This window comes from Thermobia domestica, chromosome 15 (genome assembly GCF_964235325.1).
Source record: "Thermobia domestica chromosome 15, izTheDome1.hap1.1, whole genome shotgun sequence".
In the NCBI taxonomy this organism is placed as follows: Eukaryota; Metazoa; Arthropoda; class Insecta; order Zygentoma; family Lepismatidae; genus Thermobia; species Thermobia domestica.
Genome location: NC_137468.1, coordinates 86,891,322 through 86,909,936, shown reverse-complemented (window position 1 = coordinate 86,909,936; position 18,615 = coordinate 86,891,322). Strand labels below are relative to the sequence as shown.

At 36.8% G+C, this 18,615-nt stretch overlaps 3 protein-coding genes across 6 annotated transcripts in view; all 3 read left to right on the top strand.

Moving 5' to 3' along the window:
- Nucleotides 1-7,931, top strand: part of LOC145671871 (uncharacterized) — a 123,485-nt gene extending 115,554 nt beyond the window's left edge. For all 4 annotated transcript variants that reach the window (XM_081741100.1, XM_081741097.1, XM_081741099.1 and 1 more), the window contains one exon: nt 7,784-7,931. The gene's annotated coding sequence lies outside the window, so the exon portion shown is untranslated. The remainder of the gene's footprint in view (nt 1-7,783) is intronic.
- The window catches only part of LOC145671122 (facilitated trehalose transporter Tret1-like), a 478,763-nt gene that overhangs the window by 167,301 nt on the left and 292,847 nt on the right, over nt 1-18,615 (top strand). The gene's annotated exons all lie outside the window — the stretch shown is intronic.
- Nucleotides 16,093-18,615, top strand: part of LOC145671870 (uncharacterized) — a 72,144-nt gene continuing 69,621 nt past the window's right edge. Inside the window, exon 1 of the mRNA XM_081741096.1 lies at nt 16,093-16,728. Coding sequence (XP_081597222.1) covers nt 16,646-16,728 — 83 coding nt within the window. The 5' untranslated portion in view covers nt 16,093-16,645. The remainder of the gene's footprint in view (nt 16,729-18,615) is intronic.

Genomic DNA, 18,615 nt, shown 5'->3' with positions numbered 1-18,615 from the left:
GTTGTTTTTTTACATGCTTCCTGATTGTCCAATACATAGTCGTTTAAACCTAATTTGGGTCAAAGTTATTTTTTCCATTTTCACACACTCATAACTTGGAAAGAAAGTCGTTCATTTGACATCCATTACCATTAGCCTAGAAGATACACCTGTGATACGTTAAAGACTTCTTTTCATTTAAATTCTTCTCCTGAGAGTTTATTCTGTGCTGAGACAAAATAGATCAATCACACATGTATATCCCTCTGTCTTTCGAATTCGAAGTGATCTTCTAACTTGAAAGATGTACTATTATTTTTGATTGTTGAAATCTTGCACTTGATTGTTGTTCGTTTTCCTCATTTAACGTTTGATAAAATACTCGAAGGAATACTCCAGTTTCTTTCGGAGTCACCCTTCCGTCATTACTGCACTAATGGGATCTACGACTAAAAATAATTGACATTCTCTTTTACCCGACTTCGATCCGATATTCTGTTCTTGAGTTATTGCTGTTCTTACATTTTTTCCGACAAATTTTCGTGTGATCAAGGCACCAAAAGGAGGCATTTTTTTCATTCAGGTTGGTGTATACTTTTCGTTTTATATCCGTGTTAGGAGTCACCTTCTGAAATTTGATATGTTAAGTTACACCTTGTGTATATATGGACGCCATTTTATGTATTAAAACCCAAGGTTTGTTTAATAACGTCAATAGGTAAACTGTTGAAAATTTCTTTGCTAGAGAAACAATTTTAATTCTTGTAAGAATTTTTTGTCAAACAAAATGAAGCTAAATATAACATTACATTAATAAATCATTATAGCTATATTTTAAAAATACAATAGGCACTGATTATTTTAATACTGCTCTAAAACACACAGGAACAATCACAGGACAAGGGCGCCTTACGTAAAGGGCGCACTGTACCCTTCACGGATTCTTTACCAAAAATAACAGTATGTATTCATTGTACAGAACTGTGCCATACAGAAGAATAAAACCGTTTATCTTTGATATGGTTTCGCAAGGGTGCCTTACGTAAAGGGCGCACTGTACCCTTCACGGATTCTTTAGCAAAAATAACAGTATGTATTCATTGTACAGAATTGTGCCATACAGAAGAATAAATAAAATTGTTTATCTTTGATGTGTTTTCACAAGGGCGTCTTGTGTAAAGATCACTGTATACTTTTCATGGGTTATTTACCAATAACAACTGTTAGAATTTATTACATAAAAAAAATATTTTTATATATAATGTGATATTTCGGAGGGCGCACCGGGACATGTCCCGGTGTCCCGGTGGGCCAGCACGGGCCTGCTTCTAAACAATGGAATTATGAAATTAAAAATTGTGAATGAAAACGAAATGTTCCTCCATCATCGAATGAGTATAGATTACGGAAGGATCTTTAAAGATGCTTACTGTGTACATAAGTGATACACAGAGTTTAAAGAAAGACTTACCGATGTCTACGATAACAGCCAAGGGTGGAAATTTGAAGTGGCAGACAACCTTGTTGAATGCGTGAATCACGTGATTTGTGAAAGGAGTAGAATATGACTTCTGAACTATCCGATTTCGGATAACTCAGCAGTCGCTTGGAGAAATCGATTATACCTACATCATGTACTGGTGTTCACATTGGGGGAAGGGGGCGTTTCAATTAAACTCGTTGTTTTCACACTTGCTGTTCCACAATGATTGAACGGCAGAGTCTGTCTATTAGTGTGGAGGAAGGGCGACATCCAATGAAGAACTTTGGCTTATCTCCGTTTCATCACCTCACGAGGTCCCTCTCTGGTGGCTTAACCCATCATTCCTTTCCCCTGGATGTTTGCCTCTGCCTTGTTAATGCGGTAAATACTTGACCATGCGCATGACTGATAAAGGGAGTTTATGGAATTTTTCCAGGTTTTCCTTCTCTCTCCCAAAACATTGATGAAAAAATCTGACGCATTCCTATTTCCTCTTTCAGCCTCCTTTTTGCTCTAAATAACACTCTGGTTAAAGGGGAGAAACTGGATTGCGCACACTCTAGATCCCAAATTGCGCACAAATCTCTGTTGGCATTTTTGAACACAGAATTTTGTCCAACGTTGCCACAATGGTAGCTTTAAAATCTGTACGCAAACAAGGTTTTCCTTCAAACTAAGATAGAAACAAAAATTAGAAATAAAATACAAATTTGACATAATTAGCAATATTAACCTTCTTGACATAAACAAACTTTGTAAAGTTAGACAATTAACATTATTAGTCCAAAATTAAATCTCAAAATTTAATTTTTTATTGTTCAATTACCTAAATTGAGGATTAACTAAATATAATTTGATCAGTAAATACAAGTCAAGACACCTTTAAAACCCAGTTTTTGTCCACAATCCACATGCTAAAATTTCTTGGTTGCTATTTTAAGCCTACGATTTTTAGAAATTTAATCCTCTTTGTCTCATACTCGGAATATATATCACCTTTAAGCTTCTCATACTGCTTCAATATGAAGTTATGTATGCTTCGATATGAAGTTCAAATCTTCCTTTTTTTGTGTATTGGTATCTCCTTTCCCAATTGATCATAATTTTAATTTTGTTTCCGATTGTATCTTCAACAAAATGATAAATTTCTGGACTCGGTAAATAGAATTGTTCATTGTCATACACATATACAAACAAAGCAGAAGAGAAAATATCGTATTTTCCATCTGACAACATTACTTAATTTTTTTGTGCGCAATTCTGTACATTATGACAGCTTGTCAACGACTTATCAGATAAAACTGATAAAACCGGAAAAGTGTGTGCAATTTCATTGCAGCTGGTTAAAGACCATGGGATAAAAACCGATATGCGTACACAGCACGCGACATGACATTGTACAGTACTAATTGCAATACAAGGTGCTCGTAGGTAGTGATAGGCTGGTGCATCACTCAAGGTAGCGAGTTTTCTTGGTAAGGGACATCTCAATAGTGTCATTTCCAGTGTTTTACTTTGCATAGGAAGGGTGCAAGACTCTCTATCGAAAGTTTTTTATTAGTATATTAATATATCTATATTGATAAAAATGTATGTGTTCATCAGATTCGCGAGTGGTAACTGATCTCCCTTGACCCCCTTAATGAAGCGCTTGGGCCATCTTTTCTGTAATTTCGTATATATGCCGATTATTTGCCAGTACGCTCCCCTCTGATGGGAGGGGCCTCCCGTTCAATCTTAAATCATGTGACTTTATGGTGCACAATCATGTCCATGAGTTTTCTTTCGAGATTCTACTCCATCTCGCACATTTTCATTCCAATAATTCTTTTATAATCATTCGCTTTTATTAATCATCCATTTTCTTTCGCCTACAAAGCATAACCGTGAGAAGACAAACTTTATTTCATTGTGTATATCATATGCTGTAATGCAGAACAGAGTTTCCGTCTATTCCTCTAGATCAGTAGACCCTAATGAGCAAACAACGGCCCGGGCGCAATACGCTCTATCCGGTCTACAAAATGATTCCTACTTTGACAAATTGTAACTTCACTTCTGAGAATCAGTGCATCCCAGTTTGAATCAGATTATGAGAATTTTTTAGAAATATATTTACGATTTCATTCAAATCATAGTCCCCTTCATAAGCTTTTAATCAATAATAGAGATTAGAACATGTAGCGTATCATTGTCGTTCTAATAAATTATATTGGCTCTCATAAAGATTTTCGACGAACTTAAAAATTTCGTTACTGAATTCTCTATGTCCCTCTGTGTGTCTGTGTCTGTTATTTGTGATTTTTTTATGTTATGTTTTTATGTCCATTCGATAGAGCATCAAAAACTACCTGAAAAAAGTGATAGAATGTTTTGAGTCACTCTTACCTTTCCCGATATATTGGCCAAAAAAAGTTCGAATTTCGGGAGATTCAAAGAGATTCGGGAGATTATCTTGGGAATCATAGGTCATAGAGTGATGATATTTTGCGAATTTTTAATTTTGAGCCCTCCAAGTGAACATGTGTCTTCGTAAAACAATATATCATAGAACGTTTTAACAGAACTCTTAAACAAAACATATAGAAAAAAATTTAGTACTCAAGGAAATTATAAATGGATACGGTATATATTTTTAAGAATTGTTTAATGAGTGTAATAATAAAGTACATAGAACAACTGGTGTAAAGCCTGTAGAAGTTAATAAGAAAGATTAATTCTTTTTAAGTTGTTTGTGAGCATTCTCAACTGGTTCTTTTTACTTTGCCCCTCTTCTAAAGAAGTTTGTCCATCACTGCCCTAGATAATTCGCACGCTTGATAATATTATTATTCATTTAAATTACGCAAGTGTAAACATTTTATACCGACACATATATATGAATCCTCACTCTGTATTTCAATTTTCCTTACTTGTTTCATATGATAATTCTTTACCTATATGAGTGTCGTCACGTTTGTACTTCCACCTTTTTACAACAAAAAGGAAGCACATTTTCACGGCCATGTTCACACATAAACATATTCATAATGTGAACTTAGCTGTCAGCTGCACATTATATTCTAGCTGTACACATATTAAATAGACAGCTACAGTTGTAGTTGCTTATGCAATCTCTGTGCCATCCAACTTTCCCATCACATAATAACAAACTGTAATGGTAAATATTTCAAAGTGCTCCAATTAGATCTTTTATCTTCTTCCTGTCACGTTTGACAGTTTTCTTTCTGTTCTTTTCTTTAAACTGTTTCAGCACTTCCATTCAAGAAAGTTCCCATAAACAGAAGAAAAAGACAATAATACTGTGCAAATGAATCATTTTGTGTTATGTGGCACTTTTTGTTATACATAATTATTGGTTCAAAATAACTGACGTAAGCATTGTTTATTCTGCGAACAAAAATTCCTAACCATTTACCGCTGACTACCATTATCATTAGTGTAATTGTCTGTGTCATTGTGCGTAATACTCAAAAAATAATGTAAACTTCAATTAAGAAATTGCAGGATTTAGAGTTTCTGTGAAATCTTTCAAACCATGACCGAAAGAGGCACTGAGAGAGCACAGTATTACCTTATTTATCACTGTGTTTGAGCATGATTGTTTTCGTGAAAGTGTTTCATACTAATCTCTAGAAATGTTTCCTATGGAACTGTCGTCAATGGTTGTGGATATGTCAAGAATAGACATTAAAAACTAAAGTTCCCTGGTACAAAACTACGTACTAAATAAACTCTCAGCTGACAATTTAAAAATTGGAGATGTCAGAACATCGCGTATCCCATTATACTGTATATATAAAAAAATATTTCTGACTTTCGTGATCGGTGGGATCTAAATACCATTCAATCCAGGTCCGTAGCATCAGCAAACTTTAGAAGTGGGGAAACCCGTATGTTTTATACTATTACTATGCACAGAGGTAAAAGTGGATCTGAAAAGGTAGGGGGACGGATGATGTCACTCCGTCCCCCTTGCCTATCCTTGCCCATTGTATTTTTTTAGGAAATGGGGGACCATAGATATTTTATGGAAGTGGGAGGACGACGTTTCCCCGCGCTCCCCCTCACTTTTACCCCCTGACTATGCATAATTTGCAAGACCAAAGGAAAATTAAAGATATCATGTCCCCTTGACTCCATCTCTATAGGTGTGACTCACCGTTGTAAGTAAAAAGAGTTAAAATTATTTAAATAAAGAATAATTCTCTGCAGATTCTGTGTATAAAATGGAAACAGCTTTTCCTAAATTCCCATTTTGGATATCGAGGTACCAATTAAGCCTCCTTGGCTAAACGAACTCTGTCTTAGGATTTTTGATTGTCATAAAATTGCCTATGGTATAGTCTGGCTCTTAACCCTTTGATCGAGACTTTGCAAAGCTAAATCTCAAAATTGTGAGATGTTACTGTATCGTATTCTATGAATTAGCGCCAATAACTCTACACCTATAAGAAAGGTGCTGACATTTTCTAAATTTCTATATTGTCTGTTTTTTCTTCTTCTTTTTTCATAAACATATAAATTTACGAAATTTAGAATGAAAATGGGGACTGAAATGAAAACTTTAAGTTTTACGTCGCACGGTTATGCTAGCTAGGCTAAAGGAGATGGTGATGATGACAAATGAATGGCATGATGGAATGAAAAAGTGGGGGAAACTGGAGAACCCTGAGAAAACCCACGCACACCCGGTGTTTGTCCACCACAAAACTCATTTGGTGCGAAATGGGATCAAACCAAAGATCCTATGCACCAGAGGTGAACGCTATATTACTGACATTGTGAGTCCCAAAATAGGGACTGACTTGATTCAGAGAGGATGAAGTTCAATTTAAAACTAGAAAAGCTACATCAACATCGGAGATCAAAAGTCTCAATGTATTACGTAATTCTTGTTGATTGTTGATATCTCGTCATATAAAAATAACCTACAATGAATATAATAAAATAGACCCTGATTTTTGGATGAGTCAGGAGTGCACAATACTTTTCATAAATTTTCTCACTATCTGAGCTATTAACCGTATATTCAGTTGCATGATTAATTCACACATTCGCTCAGAAAAATGTGAAATTTTACTGTATTATTCTATGAACTAGAATAATACAGGCCCGTATCCAGGGGGGTCTAGGGGGCCAGCCCCCCCTAAATTTTTGCTGCCCCCCTAAAATTTTCATGATAGGCTTGCAAATGAACTAGAATATGGTGATGAACTATCATATCGTTGGATCGGGCCCCCCTTACTTCAGCCGAGCCCCCCTACATTTTTGGGCTGGCTACGGATCTGACTAGCGCCAATACTTATACACCTGTAATGAAGGTGTGTCTGACAATTTCTAATTTTGTAGGTATATTGTATTCCATTCTTTTGTTTTTATTTTCATAAACATGTAAATTTGCGAAATTCAAAGAGTGAAAAATATGAGACTAAGCCTGGAGTTCAACGTAGTTCTGTAATTAATCATGCCTTGCGCGAATCACTATGTTACCCACTTCACCTACCGAATACTCACATACCTTCATTGGTCAGGAAAGACATTCAGCCACCCAAACTACATGCATTTGTTGCGAATATTTTTAAATTTTGTAATAAAGGCTAATTGTGGAAATAAAGTTCATAATTTTTTCGCAAGGCGGCAGCATAAACAAATTGCTGCTAGAGTAAATGGAAGTTATATGAGTAATGACACAGCAGCCATTTTGGGAGCTGTCTAAGAATTGTTCCGGATATCTTGATCGGCTAATCGTCTGTTTCAGCGTTCTTCGTTGTTTATTCTATTGTCGACTGTAGAGTGGGTTGTCCTTACTCCTCCAACTTCCATTTACTCTGAATGTTCTATTATAGCAAAATGTCCGATAAGTGTAACAACGAAACACTACTTTTCAATGTTAAGCATATAAAAGGTCTTAGTCTTCATTCCTCAATAAAGATCGTTAAGAAAAAGTTGAAGAACGTTCCTCTTGATGATCTCTAATATCATATCAAGTTTGACGAAGATTCTCAAAATAAAAACTGGGATAAATTTTTGAGATGTAAAAATACGACGAATGACGCAAAAGTAGTGATAGTCGGACAATTGTAATACACACGAAAATATTTTTAAAAAAATGGGTGGACGAGTGTCGAACCCTTAAAATGTTTTTGCGTAAATTGTGGTAAACTTGTCACATTATTTTTGTCCAGCAAAATTCTGGAGGACAGGATGACTCCGCGTTAGTTCTGCTTACATATGTTTGTACTACTATATTTTCCTTCATTATTAATTGTTTTAATTGTTTTCAAATTAATTGTTTTTCATTTATTTTCTTTGTTCCAGTTTCATTGAAGCCAACTCATTTTCGATGTTTTTCCAGTTCGTCGAGAAGCCTTAGTTTCCTAATAGTGTATAAGCATCCTCGTCACAATTTTGTTTTGTTTCTTTATCTTCTACTTAATTAACGGAAATATACAGCTTATTTTCTTAATTTGTAGTGCATTTTATTCAATGTGAACTGAAATTTTAAGTTTTAGATCCCTCTCTCATATCTCTACCTTGCCGCCGTGGAAGGGGGGCTTGTGTGCTCTAATAATCCCAAGAGCTATACCGGAAATAGCTTCGCTATCAGAGGGCTTCCCGTGCCGGACAGGTCTTTAGGGGTAGGAGTCAGACAAAGAGAGATATCATGGTAGTGTGCAGCAGCTCTACTATTATCACACTGATGCTGAAGATGATTGACATCGGCAAAGCTTAGATGTAGACAAAAACAGGCAGGGACAAGATGTCCTCTATGCTGTTTCACTGCGAGGTGGAAGGACCTGGGACACCACCACTTTACTCAGTCCCTAGAAAACAACATGGAAAGAGAAATAAGAGAGTGTAATATTAGAGAATACGACACTACTGTTTCACTGGATATTTCTTACCATTCGCATGTATAAGCTATACCCTTGATTGTGTGTTTGTATGTGTGTGTATGTGTGTAAAAACGTTCGATTTATTCATGCAAGAATACTATGTGTTTCCGTATGCTGAAATGCTGAAACTACCGTAGTTATATTGAATCGAAAAGTAAACGACACACGGCAAAGCTTTCATTATATTTCCACACTAATTCTTCATACAACCATGTTCGAGTTCGTTGATATTTCAATAAACAATACGCAGCAACATCAATTTTCTTTTTTGTACAATTCCCCGCACTCTGCTCTCTGCTTTCACTAACAAACCAGTTGCCGGAAATTCATTTCTGTTTATGGTTTAACTGATGGAAAACGCCCTCGTTTGTTAGTTCCATTGTTTTGTTTAGGTGTGTGTAGTTGCATCATAATATGACAACAAAGATGATTGGTGCTTTTGATATTTGCATGTGGTTCTCACACTTTTAAACATTTCTAAGAACTTGCCGCTATTCATGACTTCAACAATAAGAAGGCGTACAGTTACCTGAAAATGCAATAAATTGTCATCTTTAATAAAGAAAGAAAACTACCGAAATACAATCGTACACAAGAATGGTGCAGCCCTCTTTCCTGTTTACCTGAAGAAGGGACTCTGATCCAGGGGGGGGGCATTCGGGGCGATCTACCTCCCCCTCGAAGAAGAGGAAACTTTCTTATTTTATATATAAATAAAACCCATAACAGAGTTTGGACCTCTTAAAGTAGCAGTATTACAACCCACAGCCTTCCCCAAAGAAGTCCGTCCTGGATCCGCCCCTGCCCTGAAGTCTCTGACGTATAATATTATACACAGTGTCCTAAAAGTCACGCGACTAGGGTTGCCTACATTGAGGTTTTCTCGTTCCTAAAAGTGTCTCTGTGTCTGCTTCTATTGGAAAGGGACACCAGTCTCGTGTTGTCCACGAAACCTCACGCAAATAGTGTTGTCTGCGATACGAAAGGAGACTAGAAATATGGTATTTGTCTTGTCTCGTAAATTTTGTAGAAATCTCATCTCATTTTCAAAATTTTGTGTTCAAAATTTAAGCTCTGATTTCTTTTCTTAATTTCGTCTATAAGTTATCAGAATTCTCCCTCCTCATGACAGATCCATGAGGGTTTTATATCAACTTTCAAACCAAATTTATTATTACAGTATATTCTGTAATGATTTGCGTATCTTTAAAAATTGATACATGCCCTTAACTGCGTTCTTACAATTACTTTATCGATTTATAATTTTTGTGTAAAGGTAATCAAGAAAGTTCCGTCGCTCTTTGTGGGGATCTGTGTTCCATTCGCTCTCATACCGTGAGTTCAATGCAAATGGAAATAAGGCGAAGGTCGGTTGTTGGTGTGGGTACATCCAACATACGACCTGGTTATGGCTGTTCAGTTACACCATGAACTTGCGTAAGGACAGAGTGAACATGGGACCTCCACAGAGCGTCGTAAGGGCGTGTATGCTGTACAGGTTCAAATTGGGGTTAAACGCCGCTGCAGTGGGACGGAAGATATTCCAGGTCTTTGGTGAGAGTATCGTGACTACGCGGACAGTGCAGCGGTAGTTTAACAACTTTAAGACGGTGGCGAAACATTCGAAGCATGCACCACGTGCCGGAAGACCAATACATGTACAAAATGAAGATCTTCAAGCAGCAATTGAGGCGAACTGTGGCCAGACATGTGAGGAACTGGGACTAAAATTCAGTGTGAGTGGAGGAACCATTCGGCAGCACCTACATCAGCTTGGGTCACACATGGTTTGACTCCGGGCCAGAAGGCAACGCGAGCAGACACCTGTGTTTCTTTGCTCTCTCGTCTCAGGAAGGGGCCATTTCTGAACAAGATGTTGATATGTGATGAGAAGTGCCACACGGATCCACGGCGCCGCGCCATCATCATTGGTTAGCATCCCATGAACCGGCTCCAACACAGACAAAAGCAGCACTGCACCAGAAGGAAGTACTCCTTGTGTTTGGTGGACTGCTCGTGGCATTGTGCATTGAAAACCGCTACCAGCTGGTCACATCATCAATGCAACTGTGTACTGTCAGCAGTTGATCCGTGTTCAACAAAAACTCAAAACTCTGGAGACAGCACTTCTGAATCGAAAAGAGGCCCTCCTGTTACAGGATAACACTAAGCCCCACCCGGCTAGGATGAACAGGAACACCATTCTACGCCTTGGATGGGAAAACACTATTGCATCCATCATACTCCCCGGATATTACACCGTTCGATTATCACCTGTTCCATTTCTTGGACAATCATCTTAGAGGACGCCAATTCAAATCCTTAATAGAGGTGCAAAATGCACTTGATACTTTCTTCGCTTCACGGCCCACCAAGTTCTATCGCAATGGAATCCATGGCCTTCCAGAACGTTGGCAGAAGGTCATCGATGCTGATGGGGACTATTTTTGATCTTCCAGGTATGTCTTAGGTGACATATCGATGTTCGAAGGTGGTGGCCAGAACTTTCTTGGTTACCTTTATGTTATGAATCATGTTACACAAAAACAGTATTTGAAACATAATAGTTGGGTGAAATAGTGTAGCTCACGAGATTCGTGAAATATTTCATCTCATCTCGTCTCGAATTCAAAAACGAAGTTCTCGTCTCGTGAGTAACACTACACGCGATATTGAGTTTCGAATCAGATAACTCAGGAGCTGGGTGCGATTAGAAGATAATCTGTGCTGAGATCAAGCCTTCTAGGCCTACTGTATATTCAGAAAGTTTGTAACGTCAAAAAATGAAGAGTGGCGAAAGCGTGTGGTCCAGGGTTTGATTTCCGTTGAGGGTATTACTTTGCTTACTACCCGGTATAGTGGTTCGGATCCCGCTTATAAACTGTAGATTCAGTGTCATGTAGCCTCAGTATTGAAGAGGGACACTTAACTTCAACCATAATAAATTAACAAGGTTGAATACTCGCGCCATCTTTGTTTTTAGGCCATTGATTTATACAGGGTTTTTCTTTCTTTAAAATGAACTGGAATTTTAATCGCGTGATTTTACTGATTTCTTCTTCAAATTTATTTAAATGTCTCTTAAATGAAAATTAAATTTTATTTTACGCACTTTTAAACTTATGTAGTTATAACACAAATCATTTTGACAAATAATGTACATTTAGCTACACTTAAAGAATAAATCAATAAAATTGCATCTTAAATTCAGACTTATTCGATTATTACAGAAATCTCGTGCCTAGACTGGAAAACATACAAACCTGAGTTTTTAAACTCATGAAAGTGCCGGGCTTAAATATCCGGGCCATGAAAATTTCTCAATTATACAAATGTTTTTCAATGTACTTTTTCAATATATCATTTACAATCATTCCCTCCCTCTGTTAATTTTCCTTCCGTTACGTCAATCATTTCCTACTGACCAATATATGACGTACAGCCATGATTTTATAACATGAGAAAAGCAGAGAGAAACAGAATGACGAAAAGAGGGGAGTAAATGACGTAGAAGAATGGGATAAAACCAGTGTCGGGAGTGTAAGTGTAGTTGTAGATCGACGAATACTATTGTTCCAAAACTATCTGTCATGCTGTTGATGTTATTGTTTTCCTCTCACGACATCAATGTATTTTATCAATGTCGAGTTACCTGTCGGCTCTTTCTCTCACTGACAAGACCAACAGCAAACTGTGACATTATAGAGCATTCAGATACTATTCTTGCAAAACCCATATACCGTACTGTTGATGTTATTGTTTTCCTGTCATGACACCAATGTATTTCATCAAGGCAGGTTACTTTGGCTCCTTCCCCTCTCACTGAGAAGACAATCAATAAACTATGACGTTATAGATCATTCAGGTACTATGGTTGCAAAACCATATATCATGTTTTTGATGATATTGTTTTCTGTCATGATACCATGACGTCAAGTTACCTGTCGGCTCCTTCCCCTCTTACTGAGAAGACAAGCAGTAAGGGTGACGTTATAGAATATTCGGGTACTATGGTTGCAAAACATATACCATGTTCTTGATGTTATTGTTTTCCTGTCTCGACACCAATGTCTTTTATCAATGTCAAGTTGCCTGCCGGCTCCTGCCCCTCTCACTGAGAAGACAAACAGCAAACTGTGACGTTACAGAGCATTCACCTTTAAATGACTGCATTTCCACGTTCCTAAGAATACACTTTCATCTCATATAACTCCTTAGCCAGTCCTTCTTTCTCCGCTTAGTTTATGCTTAGGTGATTTCCATATTCTTCTCCATACATATTTTTCGAAAGCTTCTATTTACTTTCTAAGCTTTTGTGTATTTTTCATATTTCTACACCATAGAATACAATATTTAGTAGGAGTTAGATATTTGTTTTTTCTTTTAGTAAACTCATAGTTTTCAACGTTACGCCAAATCTATTAATTCCCTTTCGCATAGAGAAGTAATATTCCAGTTGGTGCAATGCTTTAACTAGAATTTTTTACTAGGAAGCGAAACCTAGCTACTTATTTCTTGGAGTTTAAACATCCTTATCTATGGTCTCATAATAGTTACATATATGAGAAAGAAGCTGTAGAAGGATTAGACGCGTGCAGTTTGCAGATGGCATAGCTCTTCTTACGAATTTTGAACAATTAACAGGATGTTGGAAAATGCAAGAGAGAGCTGTGAAGAGTGTGGATATGGAATGATTGGTTGAATTGGATATGAGTTTAAAGTCCTGTTCAGTAGTGAGGCTATATGAGACATGGACCTAAAGCTTAAGAGCCTGACTTACTAAAATTAATACACAATTGACCATTTTTCTTTTGCTTGTTTATTCGTAAGTGACAGAAGATAATGAAATGCAATTTACCACAATCATAGATAATGCTATTCTTTCAGAAAATATGAACCTGAAGGATTTTCAGTGTTGCCAGAAAAAACAATACCCCTATATTATTATTTAGTTTCAATAACTGTATTGTTAAAACTATTTTATTTATTACAAACTAAATACAACTATTTTTTAAAAAGTAGTTTACAGGAAACCAAAACATGATACGTAACCAAATGCAGTTGAGTTCGTTCCTTTACGCGCTGCCTTAACTTAGATTTTAGGAGCGTTGTTTTTCTGGGAACACTGTAATTTGTATGGATGGCAACACTGAACATTCTTCAGGTTCATATTTTATGTTGTAGAATAACAATATCTATGATTGTTGTAATTTTAATTTCATTATCTCATTTCACTTATGAGAAACAAGCAAAAGAAAAATTGTAAATTTTGTATTATTTTTGGTAAGGCAGGCTCTTAACGTGGGATCCGAACTACATGAACCCCTTCAGGGAATCGATCCCGGATTTCTCACCCATAATGTGTGTGCGCTATCCACGTAGTCACGAGGGAGCTCTGAATATGGAATGAAAATGGACGTTAAAAAGGAAAACGTGAACGTGACCCGAACGGTATACGGACAAGACCTTCCGGGCCCAAAACTCATGGGGGCAAACCTTCATGCATCAAAATAGCGTTGGACGAATTCTCACCTAGATAAACATTTGCAGCCTAAATAAAGCCTCGTGGAATGAAATTTTGCCTGGTTGAAGTCTCACGAGAACAAAACCTCTGTCATACCTATTTATGCAGCGCAGAAGTTCAATATAGTCTATACGAAAACCCAAGTTTCACGATCTCATTATTATATCGAAATACCTTTGATTACAAGTTCTTAACCTTTTCCACCAGAATACCACCAAAGTATATTAATTATGAATATCGCCATAAGTCGTGTCACAAACAGCAGCTTGCGTACCACCAATATATGGGAAGAATCAACTTGTAAATGGTTATGTGTCCTAACACTATTTAAAAGTCGTTTCTATGCCTGTATATTCATTGAATACATCAGAAGTACAGGTAAATTTTGAACTCTCTCAGGGTAGTTTCTATTAACCACTGTTGAGAGCCATTCTAAACAGTCTTTGTTCACTTCAGGATATTTTTGGACATATTAAACAATGCTCCAAAGTAGTTTCTTTAAAAAAATGTTCAAACACTAACTTGTTTTAACAGTGTATCTATGGTATGTTAAAACCTGATCTTATGTCAGTAGAAAGCCTGTATACGTATATTTTGGAGCATAGAATACACCCAAATTACGCGTAATACGAGTGAGTACTCTGAAAGTAAGTGCACGGGGGTACAGAGTGGTAAGTTAATTTTCCACGTACTACTAATAAATTTCTTGTCTACATGTTGTGAAAAAGGTGTCGACATTCATCGTCAGTTTGAGAATGTTTGTGAAGACATTGTCCTTACCGAATGTAGTGTGCAGAAATGAGTGCGTGAATTTACAGAGTGAGGGAGTTAATTGAAGATCTGCCAAGACCCAGAAGGTTATCTTCCGTAATCACCATAGAAAACATTGCTACGATTGAGATTTTGATAATGGAAGACGAAAGATCAACTGTTGAGTATATCTGTGGACTTACAGGATTCACTCATTGCATCATGGAAACAATTTCGACAGAGCACTTGTAGTTGTCCGAGTTCGATTCACGTAAGGTCCTCTCGACAGCTGGACGAAGATAAGATAGTCTTCCAGATAAGTTTTTTTTTTTTTTTTTTTTTTTTTTTTTTTTTTTTTTTTTTTTTTAAGATACAAGTTTAAGAACATCGCAGACGTTCTACATCGATTCTACTTCCAACAACTATCTGCCAGTGACACTGGCTGTTTTCAAAACTAAAAGGTTAATTTCGAGGCGGATGTTTCGAGTTCAGAATTTTCCTTAGAACTGACATTTTCTGGTCACTAAAACGTACCGAAAAAAAAAAAAGACTCAGACACTTTTGGACAGTTGCAATGGTAGCTATAGGCCTATACAAGTGGGCAGAAATTAGGGATGCGCACGAGACGAGTCGAGACAGGATTTTCCTGACAAAATTCGAGTCGAGACACGGCTCTTCCAATATAAAAATATATATTTTTCGAGTCGAGACATCACCTTTACCATACATTTTCGAGTCGAGACAGCCATAAATCTTGTCTCGTGCGCATCCCTAGCAGAAATTGTATTGAAAAGTAACAGAAATATATTACCTGAGAATTAAAAAAAAAACTGTGTGTTATGGGGAAAGGATATGTAATTTTGGCATACATTTCGTAGAATGTAGAATGTAATATTTTTTGGCACTTTCAGAAAGAAATCGTGGAAAAGTATATTTCTAAGTATCAAGAGCCATTACTGTGACATCTTCTTGAGTAAATGATTATGGTGCATTTTAATTAACTTATTGAAAAGAAAAGGAATAGGCTTTTAAAAGGTTTTTCTAATCATTTGTAAAGCGATAACAGGAGGGGAAAAAATTGGGTTTAAAACAAAGGTGTGAAATGAAGAGTACGCACGCAATTTGTAAAAGGCAAATGATGTTGCAGAGGGAAGGGGGAATGGTATATTCTAGAATATATTTGCCTTTTATTTTCAGTGTAAAAAGAAAGAAAGAACTGACATAGTTAACGAGTGAAGAAGCTACTTGAGACCCGATACTCATGCATTTCACATGGGACATTATAAACGTACACACATACTCTCACATATCCTCACATGAATGCTTGCGCTCGGCGATTGAATGGAGAGATAGCGTATAGAGAAGAGAACCGCTGTATGGAAAGGGGCAAAAGGGGAGTATGGATGTGCGGTGTGTAGTCATACTAAGGTCAACCATTACCAACAACACTCATTGCTTTGTGGTGCCATACCATTCTGTTGGGCAGCAGAATACGCCCCTTCGATGTTGCCCAACTCGGATTACTACTGACAGGCAAACTAATGCACTGGTATACGATACGCGTATCAACAAACGCAGAAGGACTGTTTTTCATCAACGTATACATACGTTGCTTCTTTTTATGGATGTGTGGAAAAGAGTGTCTGGCTTATCAGTTCTACATTAATTGATTAAAGGGATACTTGACTGATTACACAGTATTATTGTTGATAATTGATTTTTAGAAAGAATGACAAAATGATAACATAAAGCGAAGTGGTGATTCATTTTGAATTATCTGTGAATTAGTCAGTGTGCGTGATGCGTGTTATTTTGTTTTCTTTCCTGAAAGATCAGAATCTTTTAATGTGTTCCTAGAATTAAAAAAAAAAAATGTGAAATGTGAAAGCAAGTGGTGATATGCTGTGTTTTTCTGTTGTGGCCATCCTGTCCTGGGTCCCCTTGTTTAATATTTGTGTGGTGTAACTATTGCGTGCTACTGCATTGCAGGAAGAAGGAAGACGTTGTGGAATGTCCCGCTCCTCATCCCAATTGGATTTCAATTCACAATGTGCCTCATCCGCCCACGAAGAAGTGGTCAGTCTCCTTAGCAGGTGAGAGGCGCAGTTTGTTTGGTTTAGTTCAAAAATGCTCAATGGCAGGGACGCCGACTCCGGGGATGCTCTGGTGCTCGAACACCAACAGAATTTTTCAGGGGGTGCTCAGAACTAAACACGAGGAAATTATAATTTGTCACCGTATATTTGTTAAATCATTGCCGAATTTCAATAGGATAGAGAAGGAGAGACGTAAATTTTAAGCACGTAGAGCGTTCACCTCTTGTACATGAGGTCCTTGGTTAGATCCCAGCTCGCGCTAAGTGAGCTCTGTGGTGGAGAAACACCGTGTGTGTGTTTTTTTTCTCGGGGTTCTCCCGTTTCCTCCCACTTCCTTCATTCCACTATTTCATTCATTTCTCATCATCACCGTCTTCTTTAGGCTAGCCGGCACAAATGTGGGCCATAAAACATGAAGATTTCACTTCATTTCATAAATGTTAAGCACAGACTTTACCAGGGATGAAAACATGCGAAATTCGAGAATTAGGCCTATGTTGCTGTGGATCAAAAGTGGCAAAATCCTTTTCATTGTAATTTTTTTTCGACGATTCCTTTTTTAAATGAAAAATTGAACGACTGTCTCCTTGATATTTTTTTCTTTTCTTTTCTTTTTTCTTTTACTTTTTTTTTTTTTACACTTATTCTATTTAACTAACTTCATTTGCTTTCTTTCCTTTTAAAATTTATAAATCGAAAAGTTTGCATTAGATTAGAAAACTAAGATAGGTGTTAGAAGTCTAGAATATATCTGGTTACATCGCTATCTCATTTAATAATATTTTCCACTGTGGAAAAAAAAAAACATTCAAAAATTACCTAAAACTGCATCGCTAGGACATTCAATTTTCAAACACTTTTTCGTGGTAGGAACCCAGGATACTCCGCTAAGTCTTTTGACTATCTCATAAGCTCAGACTCCGGTTTGTGGACTGTGAATTAGAGCACCCCCTCTCTGATTTGCAAAACCTGGCGCTCCTGCTCAAGAGTCTGACTAATTGAGATTACAGGAAGCCAGAGTCCTTTACATTGAAGTATTACTAATTGATGTACACAAGTGAATATATGAGTAATATTTTTATTTGTTTATTTATTATGTATAGTTTCAGATAAACTTACAGCATGTTGGCTATTTTACGCTGAAACGTGAAACAACAGTTTAAGAATATACAGGATGTTTCAAAACAACACCGACAGAGTTTGGGAGGTGATTCCTGACACAAAGATAAGACAAAAAGTCTAGACCAACCTGGGTGCACAAATGCTTCCTTTCGGAGCTATAAGCTGCCGAAAAAAATTAAAAAAAAACTTTCAAGGTCCATAGCTTCAAAACTAGGCCCTACCGAAGTCGAGTCAAGACTTTATTTTAAGGGTCTTCACTACAGCGAAATTAAAGTACCACTAATTTTAGAGTTTTTCTGTAATATCTTCAAAACAAATAAAAATATTCGAAAAGCAAGTGAACTAGACAATACGATTTTGCATGTGATACCTTTACCACAACTCATCTATCTGCTTTTGATTTGCAATTGTAGATAGACTTGGCATTTTTTGCGGGTTCTGTAAATAGCGGCATACCAAAAGCAGATAGGTGAATTGTGATAAAGGTATCACATGCAAAAATCGTATTGTCTAGTTCACTACGTTTCTGCTTTTCGAATATTTTTATTTGTTTTGAAGATATTACAAAAAAAACTCTAAAATTAGCGGTAGTTTAACTTTGCTGTAGTGAACACCCTTAATATATACACTATCCAGAAATAAATATTTCAGAATCCTAAGTCACTTACACAATAATTTTTATAGAGGGAGTTTGGATATGGGCATATAATTTCAAGTACTCACCACTACCTCTATAAAAATTGTTGCGGAAGTACCACAGGA